General features: G+C 38.5%; 1 protein-coding gene and 1 long non-coding RNA gene across 2 annotated transcripts; both read right to left on the reverse strand.

Annotated features, from left to right (window-relative positions):
• Nucleotides 1–1,235: 1,235 nt before the first annotated feature.
• sti (sticky) lies at nucleotides 1,236–12,294 on the reverse strand. Its single transcript, XM_014236718.3, has 7 exons — nucleotides 11,854–12,294; nucleotides 11,525–11,769; nucleotides 11,101–11,451; nucleotides 9,598–10,980; nucleotides 8,837–9,520; nucleotides 3,114–4,167; nucleotides 1,236–3,063 (listed from the first exon to the last, which is right to left on the reverse strand). Exons 1-7 carry the CDS (start codon nucleotides 12,131–12,133, stop codon nucleotides 1,394–1,396), a joined length of 5,667 nt encoding a protein of 1,888 aa, XP_014092193.3. The 5' UTR covers nucleotides 12,134–12,294; the 3' UTR covers nucleotides 1,236–1,393.
• Nucleotides 12,295–13,162: 868 nt separating this feature from the next.
• On the reverse strand, nucleotides 13,163–14,252 carry LOC118681116 (uncharacterized). The gene is made up of 2 exons (XR_004976754.2): nucleotides 13,517–14,252; nucleotides 13,163–13,424 (listed from the first exon to the last, which is right to left on the reverse strand). It is a non-coding gene; the product is annotated as an uncharacterized lncRNA (long non-coding RNA).
• Nucleotides 14,253–15,409: the final 1,157 nt, after the last annotated feature.

Genomic DNA, 15,409 nt, shown 5'->3' on the forward strand with positions numbered 1-15,409 from the left:
AATCGGTAATCGTACTATTTCAAAAGAGCAGAAGTCAATTTTCAATTGTGGATTCTAACAAATTTTGTCAACTACGCGACGATGATATATTGCTTAATTTGTATTGATTATTTACTTAATATTATAATATTTGCGTAAAAATATAAATTCACATGAATACATTAGATTAGTTTTGAGGTATGCACCGCGACCTATGGTCTATTGTGCCCTCCCCTAAGTCAACATGAATACATACTTATTTAAATGTTTTTAAAATAAATTCGATGAATTAAAATATATATTTGAAATAATTATGTGGCAGAGAACCCCAGACCCTCCCTACGTGCGATCGTGCTTCTTGCAAAAAGTGAAGACAAAAGTCATTGTTTGTGCGGGGTATGAAGAAGCAAGCATCAGCTTACGTGTATTTAAAAATTGATGTGGGATAGTCACATTTGTCTATATACGCATAAATGAGGGAATATTCAATAAACCTAAATATATGAAAATATTTTCCTGCAATATTCTAATTATTTCAATGAGTAAAATATGATATTTAACTAACTGAATTGAGATCAGCTAAAATGTCAAAAAATAAAATTTAATAAAAATTAAGATTTATGAATTACCGGATACGAACGTAAGCGTTTGTATTCGGCTTGACCTTAACTCCTTCACGCTTACGACCTGAGCTATCACAAAAGTGGGAAGCGGCCGCTTAGCCTCTGTTTTATAGTTATTCTTTGCCTATTAGATATTTTTCATGCAACGCACAAAAATGTGTTGAAGAATTTTTCTATTAATTACTTATTTTATTGTAAATTATGGGGCTTTAACCAATAGTCCTCTTATATTATATAATTAAAGGAATTATTTTAAATTACAAAAATTATGATTTTTTTATAATATACAAATGTGCCCGTTTCGGTCATTGAGTGGTGTATTTCAAGAGTCGATGTTATATTTTTCGAAGTTCCCTCTTGTGAAAAGCTTAAAATATTTTTTAAGATTTGTGCCTTCTCTATTTATTAACATTCTCTGGTGAAATAGCGTGCATTACTTTAAATGCAAATATCTCGAAAACAATAAGTCTGAGGCGGGTATATGTTGAAATATTTCTGAGAACTTCCTCTTAACGTCCATACAATTAGATTGCGGTGCCAAAGAAATATAATTTTCGTAATTTTGCCGGTATAAACATACATATGTATTTACACTACAATATTGCTGCCGCAGTGCTAATTAATAACAGACAATTTCATTAGCTGTACTTAAAACCCTGTACATATTTTTATTAAATAAGTGATTCGTTCCAAATACAAAAAATAAGTATCAGTTGCAATGTGTATATGAAATCACATTCAAATAGCTATGTGCATTCCTGAGAATGAGGAGTAAATAAACTACATTTGTGTTAATCGATACTGTCACGGTTAGAGGTGGGCAAAGATTCAGCAGTAATCGCTGTTGCCATCGATGAAATCGTTTCTAATGACTCGTTTAGTTTTTGTTTGAATGCTTGTAATGAATTCAGATGATATATTTGTTGTAGTCCAGTTTCTTTTTGTATTGAGAGCATATAAATGTTTAATTTTCCGCTTTCTGTCAGTAATGTTGGCATATAAAATCTCAAATAAATGCGCTTGGAACTTGGACAACTATCATCGATATCTGCATCCATATCCTTCATATTGTTTGCGCTAACCAGCTCCTTAGTATAAGAGCGATATATTCGTAAAATTTGTACTGATTGAAAATGGGCAATATAGAGGAATGGTTCACGGTAAATGAAACCAGTGGGAGTGTATTCCCAATTCAAGTCATAAGGTCGAGAACGACAACCGTATTCATCCACAAAAATACCACATTCCATAAAACAGAGTAAAAATTCTTGTTGCGAGATTCGTATGGCAACAACTGGCTGGCAGTTAGTTATGTGCGAAAGGGCATGATCGGACAAATCAACAAATTCTTCAGCGGCATAATTTGCCAAATCAATCTCAAAAAACTTATCTGAGCTAACAATAGCTGTAAGGCGTGTAAAAAGTATTGATGAAACTGGTGTAGCGGTATCTAGAGCCCGCACAGGTGCAAATTTTTGTTGCTTTAAGTCATATTTCATAATTACAATACGTGTAGATGTTGCTGCAATAGCTACGGAGTCCAACGCATTATCCGCTTCGTTTGATATTTTTACCATTTGCCACTTCTCATTAGTGGATCGATTACAAAATGGTAAGTCCAATACAGAAGCTTCGAGGCTGTTATTCAAATAAGGTGAAGCCGATTGACTTCGCGACAGTAACTGACGAAAATCGCACTGAAATAGTGACTCTCCACGAGCTCCTACCAATACAGCTTTGGCAAGTGGCAATGAAACCGCGATGCAGCTGACCGAATCAATACCCGCAATATGCATCAGTCGCTGCGGCTGTTGAATGTGCAAAGCGAATAGGCCAATATTGCAGCCTAGAAGTACTATCTTTTGCTCTTCAATTTCGGAAGCACAATTGATCTCTAAAGGCTCTAAATTTTCGCTATTACGTTGCTTATCTACACAGAATATCAAATTTCCAGAGTACTCGCTTTGGGTTATATCTGATGTAGATTCGGTAACATCACCAATGTCATCTAATTTACCCTCATATGAATACTTGGAGATAGAATCTATACCGCTTTGATCCTCAGGGCACCGGGTATCAGCTGGTTGAGAAATTAAAGCAACTTGGTTAATTTGGTTGCCACACGGCGTAAGCACATCACCACGACACTTGCGATGTGCAGCAATTTTGCACTCTTTACACTTCCAATAGGGCGAACCAGCAATTAATGGCTTTTGGCAAGCAATGCACATATTATCGCAATTATTAGTCTCTTGTATTGCCAATTCAAAGCGGTGATGGGCTTCTTCATTTTTGACTTGCAAGTTAGAGGTAGTAGACACTACTGTGTCTCCTTGAATTGCCTTTCGTGATGAATTGGGTAAGGTTCCCACAGTTTTATTGGAATTATCTTCATTTTTTATTACACTTTTCAATGGTGACCTTACCCCGCCTGTTGAACCAACACTATTTTGTGAAGCACCTGGAAAGAGAAGCTTAAATAACAATTACTAGCACAACTCTATTGTTTACCATTTAGTTTGTCTATTTGATCCTGAAGTGTTTTACATTGTTGTTTTTCGCGACGTAGCTCTTCCTTCAATGTTCGATATAATATTGATGTCTCAACGGCCGCTGGTGATATGTTCTCTTTTTTACTGGCGTTGCTATGTACGCCACTTCCGAATAATTTTTCAGCGAATGTAAGTTTCTTCTTATGCGATAAGTCTTCGACCTTCAGCTGTAAATAATCAATTAATTTTTTGTGTTGCGCTAATGTTGCTTCCGATTTGATATCACGCTGCACATAAAACGATTCCTTCTCGGCCATTATTTCTTGTAGTTCCTCAATTTCGGCATGAAGTTCATTGGAATTTACCAGGGCGTCTCTCAATTCTTGCTGCAAGCGTTCACAATGTTCTTTAGCGTGGAACAATTCGGATAGAATACGCGCATTCTCCTCTTTTAGCAAAGTCAGTTCCCGTTCGTGGTTCCCGTTAATCGTTTGCAAGTTTGCGGTTTCGTTTGTTAGCACTTCGACGCGTTCTTGTGTTTGGAACAAATGGTTAGTTTGTTCCATCAATTGTTGCTGTTGGACTATTAATTTCTTCTGCGTTTGTGCCAAATTCTCAGCACATTCGGTAATTTCGGTGTTAAGCGCTTGCACACGCGATTCGGAAGCACTTTTGTGTGCTTGTTCATCGGACAATTCTTTTTTGAGCTGGGCTATGATGTCTTCCTTTTCACGCAAGGTTGCGTTTAAGTTATCCAGCTTCTCTTGATGAGACTTATTACGTTTTTGTTCCACTTCTAACATACTCTCCACTTCGGTGAGTTGGTTATCTGTTATCGTACAAGCATACTTGAGACGTTCGTAGTTGTCTTTTAGATTTTTCAGTTCGATTTGAATGTGAGATGATGTGTCGCTTGCCGAATTGCTCCTTTCACGCTCTTCATTTAGTTCGCGTTGTAATTTCTTGTTCTCCAGTAGGATAGCGTCATTTTTTTGCTGAATCTGCTGCACTTTTTGCCTGAGTTCTGAGACACGTTCGTCTAATTTTTGTACATTGGATATATGCTCAATCATCTGCGAAGACATTGTGTAATATTACAATAAAATAAAGTTATTATTCAATAATAACATAATATTAAATTTCTATTAGTATTTTTTTTTGTACAGAGTGACGGTGAAAATGTTTACTGAGATGCGGTTTTCAAGTTTAAACACGTAGTAATTAAAGAAAGTAAAGTTGAGGAATGGAAAAGCATATGACTTGCAAATTTGACTATACATTTTTAAAGCAATATTTTTAAAGATTGAACCTCAAATTAATAAACTAACATTGAACATTCAACTTGAAGGTTGTTTACATACAACAACTTGGCTAAAATAAAATAGCAGTTCGTTTTCCGTTGGAAGCAAACAGTTAGAAGATTACGTTTTCAAATTTAGTTATACATTTACTTGCTATAAGAAATGCACCTTGGGTGCAGTCGAAATTAACATTTTCCTACCCTGAACAGCGTATAAAAAGTTTGCCACTATGTTTGTAGCACCCAGAACAAACGTCGAAGACTCTATAAAATATATATTATATATAAATGATTAGCATGATGAGCTTAGTCGACTTAACCAGCTAGTCCCTCAGTTTTTAAGATGTCGATGTGAAATTTGGAATGAACACGTAATTTTCTCCCTAAGAAGCTGCTTATTTGTCGTTACTGCCGATATGGGACCACCGTAGCATATAGCTACCGTACAAACTGACCGAACATTTCTGTTTGACGAGATAACTTCTCGAAATTTTGCACGGATTATTTTTCAAAGCAATGGTACAATATCCGAAGAAATTGTTCAGAGCGGACTGCTATAGCGTTTATCTGCCATACAAACTGACCGATCAATTCTGACACCTTACGCCATGCCGTAAACCAACATAAGCAGACAAAAGGGAAAGAGCACTTGCAGCCTTTAACCTCTCCACCGGTGTGAGTAAGCTTTGGACTACTGTCAAGGCCTTGTTTTATCCGAAGAGACATGACGGCAGGGTTGAAATCCAATACGATGGCCATGCCTCCTCGGGCCCGAAGAAGTGCGCCAACTACTTTATCAATCAACATGCTGATGCTAAAGCATCTAGGCTCGACGAAAGTAAGCTTCCTAACCAAGGTCCGCAACCTGTCGCTGATTACTTTTCAAGTACCGTATGTGTAAAAAGTCAGAAGGGTAGTCCCACCACTGAAACCCTCCAACAAAGGGTAGTCTTATCGTCTGATAACTCTCCTTTCCCCAGTAGTGAAGACACTTGAGGTCGTGCTACCTTCGACATTCACTCACCACCTGAGCCTAGAAGACCACCAGCATGGCTTCCGAAAAGTGCAAAGCCCCACCACAGCACTTAGCGTCATAAACGCCTATATAGTTCATGGCCTAAACCAGAAGCTACCGTGAGAGGACGATCCTCGTAGCGTTGGACTTATCAAAAGCTTTTGACATCTAACTTAAGAAACATTAAACAGGGAGTTCCGCAGGGTGGTGTCCTCTTCCCGTTACTGTTTAATTTCTACATATCGAAGCTGCTCCAACCACAAGACGGAATTTCCATCACCTCGGGCTCTGGTGATTGCACGATAATACAGGCTGGATCTAAACATTACAGTCGATGGCATCACAATTGCGACTGTCAATAACCCTAAGATATTAGGTGTAACTTTTGACAGCCTGTGCTCCTTCACTCCTAACACGACCGCGATAACTGCCAAAGTACAGAGCCGCAACAAAATCCTCAAGTCTCTTGGCGTCAGCTCATGGTGAAAAGACAAAGGAAAGTTGTTGGCAACATATAAGCCATTCAGTCGGCCGGTCTTAAACTACGCCGCACCGATATGGTCGCCTGGATGTAGTCAGAACACTGCACTCTGGACTATCACGGGATGCCTCTTGATGTCTCCAGTCGAACACTTATACAGCGAGGCCCGTAAGCTTCCGGTAAGGAAACAAACCGAGCTCCTCTTCAATCAGTTTCTGTTGGGATGTTTTCGCAGAAACCGACCCTGCAGTCGTCTGCTTGAAGCGGAGCCGTCTCCCAGGAACATCAAGAGGTCCTTCCTTTACTACGTCGACGACATTGAACAGTACACCGACCAGACTTTGAACGCAACAAACTTTAGACATGAGCTGACCGCCATTCAAAGTGGAGCCATCAACACCAACTCCCTCTCAGTGAATGGCGTACTTGGAGTCGAACCACCACCCATTGCAGATGAAGAGCTTGAGTCGCCACGAGAATCTAGAGTGACCCTTGCGCAACTTCGTTATGGGCACTGTAAACTTTAAGGTTGCGGTTAAGTAAATTTGTTATTCAAATGACAGCATGGATAGTTGATGCTTTTAGCCGAATAGTTTTAGGGGCATTTTTTTTGCAGGATGGATAATTCATGCTTTTATAATCGGGTTACCTTACATACCAAATTGGGTTGAAATTAGTTCGATAGTTCTTGAGATATAGGATTTCACGTAAAGGTTGGTGGTTCCACGAACATTTCCCAAAGGAGGCCCAAGAAACAGGCTGTTTCGACGGGGTCGGACCTTAGGGAAAAGGGTGTTAGATGAGTTGGGCATGCAAAGAGGTGGTTGGTATCATGCATAACCTCATTGCACGCAGGACAAAGCAGAAACTGCTTGGAGAGGAGCTCGTTGTGTTCCTTAATCGGAAGCATAAGGGCCTCACTCTGCAGGTGTTCTATTGGGGACATCAAGAGGCATCCAGTGATAGTCCGGAGTGAAGTGCTTTGACAAGTCTGAAGCTTCTTCGTCTGCGTTGCACTACATCCAGGCGACCATATTGGTGATGCATAGTTTAGGACCGGTCAGCCGATTGCCTTGTATGTTGCCAACAAAGTTTATTTGTCTTTTACCCAAGAGCTGCCGGCAAGCGATTTGAGGATTTTGTTGCGGCTCTGTAGTTTGGCAGTTATCGCGGTCGTGTGAGGAGTGAAGGAGCACAAACTGTCCAATGTGAAGGTTATTAACTGTCGGAATTTTTGTGCCATCGACTGAAATGTTCAGGTCCAATCTGTACTTCTTCGTGCAATTTGTGAAGATGGTCGCTGTGGATTTAGTGAGGGAGAGTGTCAGACTCCTTTCACAGAAGAAGCGAGAGGTCGGAGAGGTAGCTGTTTTCTTTTGAGCAGAGGACATCGATTCCATTGCCCCCTCGTCAATATCGTGCAATCACCAGAGTACGAGGTGATGGAAATTCCGTCTTGTGGTTGGAGCAGCTTCGATATGTAGAAATTAAACAGTAACGGGAAGAGGACACCACCCTGCGGAACCCCCTGTTTAATGTTTATTAAGTTAGATGTCAAAAGCTTTTGACAAGTCCAACGCTACGAGGATCGTCCTCTCACAGGGTAGCTTCTGGTTTAGGCCATGAATTATCTGGGCGTTTATGACGCTAGGTGCTATGATGGTGCTGTGCACTTTTCGGAAGCCATGCTGATGGTCTGCTAGACTCAGGTGGTGAGTGAATGTCGGGAGTTGCAAGGCCTCAAGTGTTTTCACTACTGGGGAAAGGATAGTTCTCGGGAGATAAGACTCCCTATTATTGGCGGGTTTCAGTAGTGGGACCACTCTTCCGACTTTTCACACATAGGGTATTTGAAGAGTGGACATCGGCAAGTTGACTTTGGTGAGGTAGCTTACTCCCGTGGAGCCTAGATGATTTAGCATCAGCATGCTTATTCCGTCATTGCCAATGGATTTAGACGATTTGGCCTTTTTGATGACACTCTGAACCTGCCCATCGGTTGTTGTTGTTGTAGCGACAGAATTCTGCCGAGTTGACAGTCCTTGGCCGGAATAAATCCGTGTCCGTTCAGGTTACGTAGACCCGACTGTCGTGGGAACGGTCCTCCCCATCGGTAAAAGTAAGTGGTGCGCAGTCTTTTGGCATTTTGCGCAGCCGTCGGGTAACACATTGTTTAGCCTTGTCGGTCCAACGGTGCAGTGTAAACTACCGGCTAGAATAGCTCGCGCACTTCTTCGGATCCGAGGAGGTATGACCATCGAATTGGATTTCAACCCGGTCGTCATGTCTCTTCGGATTAGACAAGGCCTTGACAGTAGTCCAAAGCTTACTCACACCGGTGGAGAGATTGCAGGACTTCAGGTGCTCTATCCATTTTGTCCGCTTATGTTGATTTACCATTTTCTGAATCTCCAAATTGAGATCCCTTATTCAGGGATCACAGGGATTGGCATGACAGCTGCTTCGGCTGGGAAACTAAAGTGCTTGCATGAAAAACTTTATCATTTGACGAGGTATCTTGACGAAATTTGACATGAGTTATTTTCTAAAGCAAGAATATAATCTCCGAAAAAATTGTTTAGATCGGATCGCTGTGTCATATAGCTATTATATAAACTGAACGATCGGAGTAAAGTGCCTGCATGGAAAAAAAAATTATTTTTAATTGCCGATTCACGAAATTAGATCTGAATCAATTTTTTGGAAGGAACCTTTGTATCTGTGAAGGATATTATAGCTTCGGTGCAACCGAGTTAACGTTTTTTCTTGTTTTAATGACGTTTGTGGGCGTGGCAGTGGCAGTGGCCGGATTAGCAAGTTTTATCAATATATCTCAATTTTTGCTTAAGTTATCGCTTGCACAGGGAAAAATTACAAACATACAGGTGAAGCTAATAAAAGCGTTATAAAAAAGCAAACATTTTCTATATAATTTTAATTGGTTACCTCAGATTTGCACTGCATGCGTTCCTGTTCAGCTTTCTCCCACATGCGATGTTCTTTCATTACGTCACGTTTTAATGAAGACATTTCATCTCGGAGCTCACGAATGCGTTCATCCCGTTGTTTTGTTTCATCCTGCGCAGTTTTGCATTGACGTAGAACCTCATCTTTTTCCGCCTGGATTTTCTTTATTTTATCTTCAGTTAGTTCCATTCGCCTCTGCGTCATTTTTTTCTCAGCAATAGCCTCTTCTAGTTGTTTCTCCACTTTCCAAAGTGAAAGATTTGCAGTGCGCGCCGCCTGTCGTTCAACAATCATTTGTTCGCGGACGGCGACGAGTCGATCTTCTAATTTCTCATTCTGTTTTTCCAGCATATCACCTACGCTACTGGGAATATGATGAGGAACCGGATGTTCATTGCTACATGATCCACCTTTCTTTGGGGATTGTGATAGTGACTGCTCATTCATTTTTTCCAACATTTCTTCAAGTTTTTCAACTATTTGTTGCAATTTGTCAGCTCGGGTTTTCTGTACCTTTTCATTTTCTTTTGCCGCTTCTAAATCGGCGCGCAACTGCTCTTCTATAACATGTAACTCCGTCAGTGAGCCTGGTGCCGTTTCATAAGGGGTAGATTGATGCGTTGCAAGTGCCGATTGTGCCAAATTCTTTCCACATTCTGCTACCTAAAGGATTGGATGAAGTTCCAAATATATGAATTTGATACTTTTGTTTAGATAATTAGATTATTGTCAATACATACATTCAATTCGCGCTCTAGACGATTAACTTCGTGTTGTTGTTCCTGTAATGCCTTCTGTGTGGATTCTAATTGATGTTCCAACTGTGCATTTTGAGCATGTAAAGAATTGTTCTCCTCTAACTCTCTATTCAATCGTTTCAATATTTCATCATTATTCTTTTCAATGGCTAACTTTGACTCTTGTAGTGATTTAGATGTGCTAATTGATTCGTCTACTTCATTTCGTACTTCGCGTAATTCTATTGTGAGACGAGACCTTGAATCTTTTTCATTCCTCAACTTAGAACGAAGCTCTGTCAACTTTTGTTCATATGTTTCGCTTAGCTGTAGCTTATTTCTTTCAAAAGCTTCCTTATCAGCCAGAGCCTGGTCTTTAAATTGACGTAACATTTCTTTATAATTCTCCATTTTTTCCTGTAAATGCTTGCATTCTTCCGCTTTGCCGTTCAATTCACTTTCTCGTGCATCCAACTTTCGGATAATGTTCGCCAACTCGTGTTTTTTCTCTGCAATTAATTTTTCGTAACGCTGTTCTGAGGCAATTTTTGCCTCTTCGTATTTCTGCCGATTTACCCGCAATAATTCAGTTATTGTTGCCTCTTTCTTTTCCCACATTTCCTCCTCTACTTTTACTGAACTCTGTAGAGTTTTTATTTGCGTTTTACATGCTGCCAACTCCATAGTCTTTTCCTTGATTACATTCTTCATTTTATTGATTTCATCTTTGGCATCTTGTAATATTTTAGATTGAGTGTCTGATTGTTTAGCCGCTTGTTCTGCCCGGATTAACTGTTGCCTTAATTTATTAACCTCTTCCACGCGCTCTTTTAGGTTTGATTGCAAATCTTTTATTTTAATATTCAAACGACTGAAGCGGACATCGTCAGCAGCACCTTCAGCATCAACGCTTTGTTTTGCCATATGCACAAAACTGTAACCTATAAAGGGCAGATCTTTACCACAGAATTCGTTCGACTGAACATTCGTGGTAATTGATTTTTTAACAAATGTGTTGGTACGCTTTTTATTGCGCATTACATCTTCAAAATTAGAAGTGTCGTCGTCACTATTTACACTGGGAATGATGAGTGGTACTTTGGATCGAAGTGTTTCCCATTTTATAGATTCGAAAAATGGATGCAGTTTAATTTTTTCATAAGGCAGACGATTTGTTGGGTTCGTAACGAGAGAACTAATGAGATTTTTATAGCTTTCGGACACATTTATATCCGAAGGAAATGTTATAATCTCTTTCAAATGACTGTCTTCACAATGGCTCAAAATCTTCGAGTATGTCTCGTGAACATTTTCTTCATGGAATGGGGTTATTTCACAGATAAGTTCATAGCCAATAATTCCCATTGACCAAAAATCACAGCTTACCTGAAATAATAATAACAAATAAACGAACGCAAAGAATTGTCGAAATACTTCATCATAGAATTAAATTTTGAGGACATATCACATTCCGAAATAGATAGAAGAGTAAGTGTGAAAACTCACATCATGCATGGACTTTGTTAGTTTGTATGTGGATATTGTCTGCAATAATTCAGGAGCGATGTAATCTGGAGTGCCAACCGGCGAAAGGCTAAACACATGCCCATCACGATCAAGCGCAGCTGCATTGCCGAAGTCTGCAAGTTTAATATGTCCAAAGCGATCGATTAAAATATTTTCTGGTTTGATATCGCGATGTACATAGCCCATTTCATGTAGCGAATGTATAGCCAATGTAAGTTCAGAGAGGTAAAATCTTGCAAGTTCTTCGTCAAAGGGTCCTTGCCGAGACATTAAGCTTAGTAAATCTCCGCCAGGAAGAAATTCCATTATTAAATACAAATTATCAGTATCCTAATAAATAATATAAAATTTCAATCAATGTGACAGTGTCTCTTTTTGTTCTTAAAATAGCCTTGATACATACTTGAAATGCATATTGAAGATTTGTTATCCATTCCGAACTTCGACGTGCCATAATATCACGTTCTTCTTTTACTTGTGATGTGGTAACAACCGACTTTTTTATCTTTTTCATTGCATAGACATCATTTGTCTGACGTTCAATAACTAAGTGAACATTGCCGAAATATCCCTTACCAATGAGTGTCTTTACTGTGAAATCATCAACATTAGCACGTAGCGATTGGGCCTCCTCCACTATTGGGCGAACTAAACACAAAAAAAAAAAAATTATATATATATATATACATATATGGTATGATATTCAAAGGCGGAATAAATTGTGTTACCTACATTTATGAACAAATTCCGCAATACTACGATCACGTTTCTTCAATGAATCTTTACTGCACTCATTGTATAACAAACATAGTGCATCTAGAAGACTTTCGCGCGTAAGGGCTTCCGATAAAGCAGGACTTACGGTTGCAGCACCATAGGTGCTCCGACGGCCTGCTGCTATTGACTTCCTTTGTATGACGCCATTCCCGAAACCCGCGAAACAGCTTCTATTGAGAATTATATTGTTTAGGCGAGTAGTACGCACACTAATGGGTTCACGCTGTGGAGCCATATTTACAAAGTACACCTTTTATATATTTTATAAACAACACTTTACTACAAAAAAACAAAGTAATATGCAATTTACATTGCTTTATTGTACAATTTTCATTTTAAAGAACGCAGCAGCTGCTTCAACTATAAACAAGCAAACAAAAAGGATCCGAGCGTTGGAACTTTTGAAATCAAACAAACGCGGCGAATTTCAAAATAACCTTGCCACATAGCGAGTAATAATAAAGAACAGAACAGAATGAAAGTAATGGGGCGACTCAAGAGGCAATAGATGCTGTCTAGACAACTTTATTGCTATCAATTTTACCAATGCAGACTGCATTTTGCTTACGTTTGGCAATACTTGTCTAAATAAATATTATACTTTGCATGCACATCAAATCCACTCATCTAACACCCCTTCCCCTATGGTTCGACCCCGTCGAAACCGCACGTTACCATCTAAGCGGGGACTTGATAACCGCGACGACAACAACATGCCCCGTAACATTTAGAAATCGTGAAATAATGGGTGAATGAGATACTATTTTTTCGTATGCAAAGACAGGGCCAAAAGCTTTACCTACTTGTAAAACGTTTTTATTTTGTCGTAATTAAATTGTTACATTCCTTGCATTGTTATATCCTGAAGAGTGTTTGTTAAGATTGGCAGGAAGTTTTTAACACCTGAAATGACACGTCTAAGCCCCATAAAGTATATCTACATTAATAATCAGCGTGACATCCTCAGATGTGTCCGTCTGCATATACGCGAACTCTTCCCTAAGTTTTTGAGATTTCGATTTGAAATTTTGCACACTTCCTTTTCGCCCAAGACTCTGCTTATTAAACTGAACGACGATATTGGACTATTTTTAGGATATAGCTTTCGTACAAACTAATCGCCCAACATAAAGTACTTGTGCGGAAGAATTTTATTAGGTACCTACAGATTAAACAACATTAAAGATCTTTTCAAACCGTGTTAAGCTATAAGATATGCCCCTGTGAAGGGTATTAAAGCTTAGGTGCAGCCCAAGGCAACGTGTTATCTGGTTTTTTTATGTATATTTTATTTATCAAATTTTAGTGCCTAAGGTACAATATAAAATCAACAGATACATTACAATTAGTCGCGTTTTAGCAGAGAATAATATGCGTTCTTTTAATTTTCAAGTGGTAAACTCCTCTAATGTTGGCGAGTAACCCTCCGTGAAGAGGAACATGTTGACAATCGGCACATCATGAACCTTCTCTATGATATACGTTCTCTGGCTTTAATAGGACTTCGTCCCGTTCATCGCCATCTCCTAATTATAACCATAAAATTCATTTATGTAGCAAGAAAGATATAGCACAAAGTGCCAAAACAGTCACCGACATTCCTCCGTTCTATACTTACCGCCCGTCCGTACTACCGTAGTCGCAACGTAGAAATCGGTTATTGTCTTTTGTTTTCATTTGACCACTGTTGCCATTGTTCAATTTGTGTATACAATTTTTCACATATATAGTTTTTTAGTTATAATTTTTGAAAATGCATAAATAGTTTACTTGTTTTTAAATAAGTGTATTCGACTGTGATTTTAAGTTAATTTAAGAATATTTCAAATATATTCAAGGTAATTTTTTTATTACTACAAAATATTGAGGTTGGCAACCCTGCGTTGCAAGAGATTGCTCTCTCACTCTCAGCTCACTCATTTCTACGGGAAGAATCCAATTTTCCTGGATATCCTACCGCATAGTGCCGTTTCAGACAGGGATTCAAAAGAGTCTGAGTTTTTTCAAATTTTCTTTTGGTGTCGCTCTGGACATTCACACGGTTAATAAGAGTCCAGCAACTCGAGTCTAGTTTTTCTGCATTCCTTTTCACAAAAGTTTCGTAAATATTTGTGCGGTTCGACTGCGCAACACCGCGCAACACTGCGTGCTGCGTATTTCATTTGTATGTTGAGATGATGGTCACACATTTTGCTTGCAATGAATTACCATGAATATGGTAGAACAATATGCATAATACAAGTACCTACGCGCTAAATAGTTTCAAAGAAATACTAAAGACGGGAATTCCCTAATCCACAAGAATGTATTGAATATCCGCAACTAATATTTTCAAGGCCAAATTTATAATAGGAATTACCTAATCTTTAAGTATTAAAAACTCATAATTTCTTTACTCCATAATCTATATCTTAATTTTCTCCTTATTTACAATTTGTCATGATATTTCTATTATTCTATGCATACGTATTTGCATATTACATACAAAAATAGATAACAGAACTCAAATTTGCGATCGAATTCATTTGAAAGCGAGCGCTCTTGCAACCATTCAAAGAATTTGAAAGTGAAAAGGAATGCTGAAAAGGGTAGCAGCGAGCTGTTACGAACAAGAACACAAAGCGTGCCACCCGAACACGGTCCCTTCGTCTTTCCTCGTCGTCCCCTCGCCCACAATAAACTGGTATGAGACTCTTTTGAATCCCTGTGTGAAACGGCACATAGATAATGGACATGGATAAAATGATCCGAAACTCTTTGATTCGAGAGAGCGCTGTCAAAGTCCACATTTTTTATAACATTTGACAGTAGTGCCACTAAGAAAAGAAATAAGTTTTGAAATTTTTTAATGTATTTCTTGGGTATTTTTCGATTTCCATTTTACAGAAAAATATACATAATTACAATTAGTTTAACAAGCTAGATATCCTATTCTATCTAATTATATATACATATATATTTTAATCACAAAAGATTTTCAAAATTAACGTTTAAAACTAAATTTAACAAAATAATTTAATATTTCACACTATAAATAAATATCTTTTAATAATTTATTCGGAAGTCAAAGTTTACATAACATTTGCTGGGAATTCTAACCAAATTAAGTATATAAAAGTCAACAAAAAATCAGATATCACAAATTACCCACTGATTTAGCAATTTATTTCTGCGGGATTCTTAGTGGTAGTTCATTGTTTTGCTTGTCATCTGTACAGTAGCTCATGAACTCGTGGTTTTTTTTGGCAGCACTGAAAGTTCATGAGCTCTCTCAGAAGGCAAAGAGAGGAGTTTCGGATCATTTTATCCATGTCCATGCGGTCCAGGGATAATGGGATGCCCAACTCTTTCCAGTGTGAGAGCGCCTCAAAATTAGCGTTTTTTATAACATTTTCCATTGTAGCCAGATCGGAATTTAAATTAAAATACCCATCATTTATTAAGATTAAATATTATTATACATGTATCCGTTAAACATATGCAGAAACTTTTTATACTCTCTTTTTGTGAT

The sequence above is a fragment of the Bactrocera oleae genome, chromosome 6 (genome assembly GCF_042242935.1).
Source record: "Bactrocera oleae isolate idBacOlea1 chromosome 6, idBacOlea1, whole genome shotgun sequence".
NCBI classification, from domain to species: domain Eukaryota; kingdom Metazoa; phylum Arthropoda; class Insecta; order Diptera; family Tephritidae; genus Bactrocera; species Bactrocera oleae.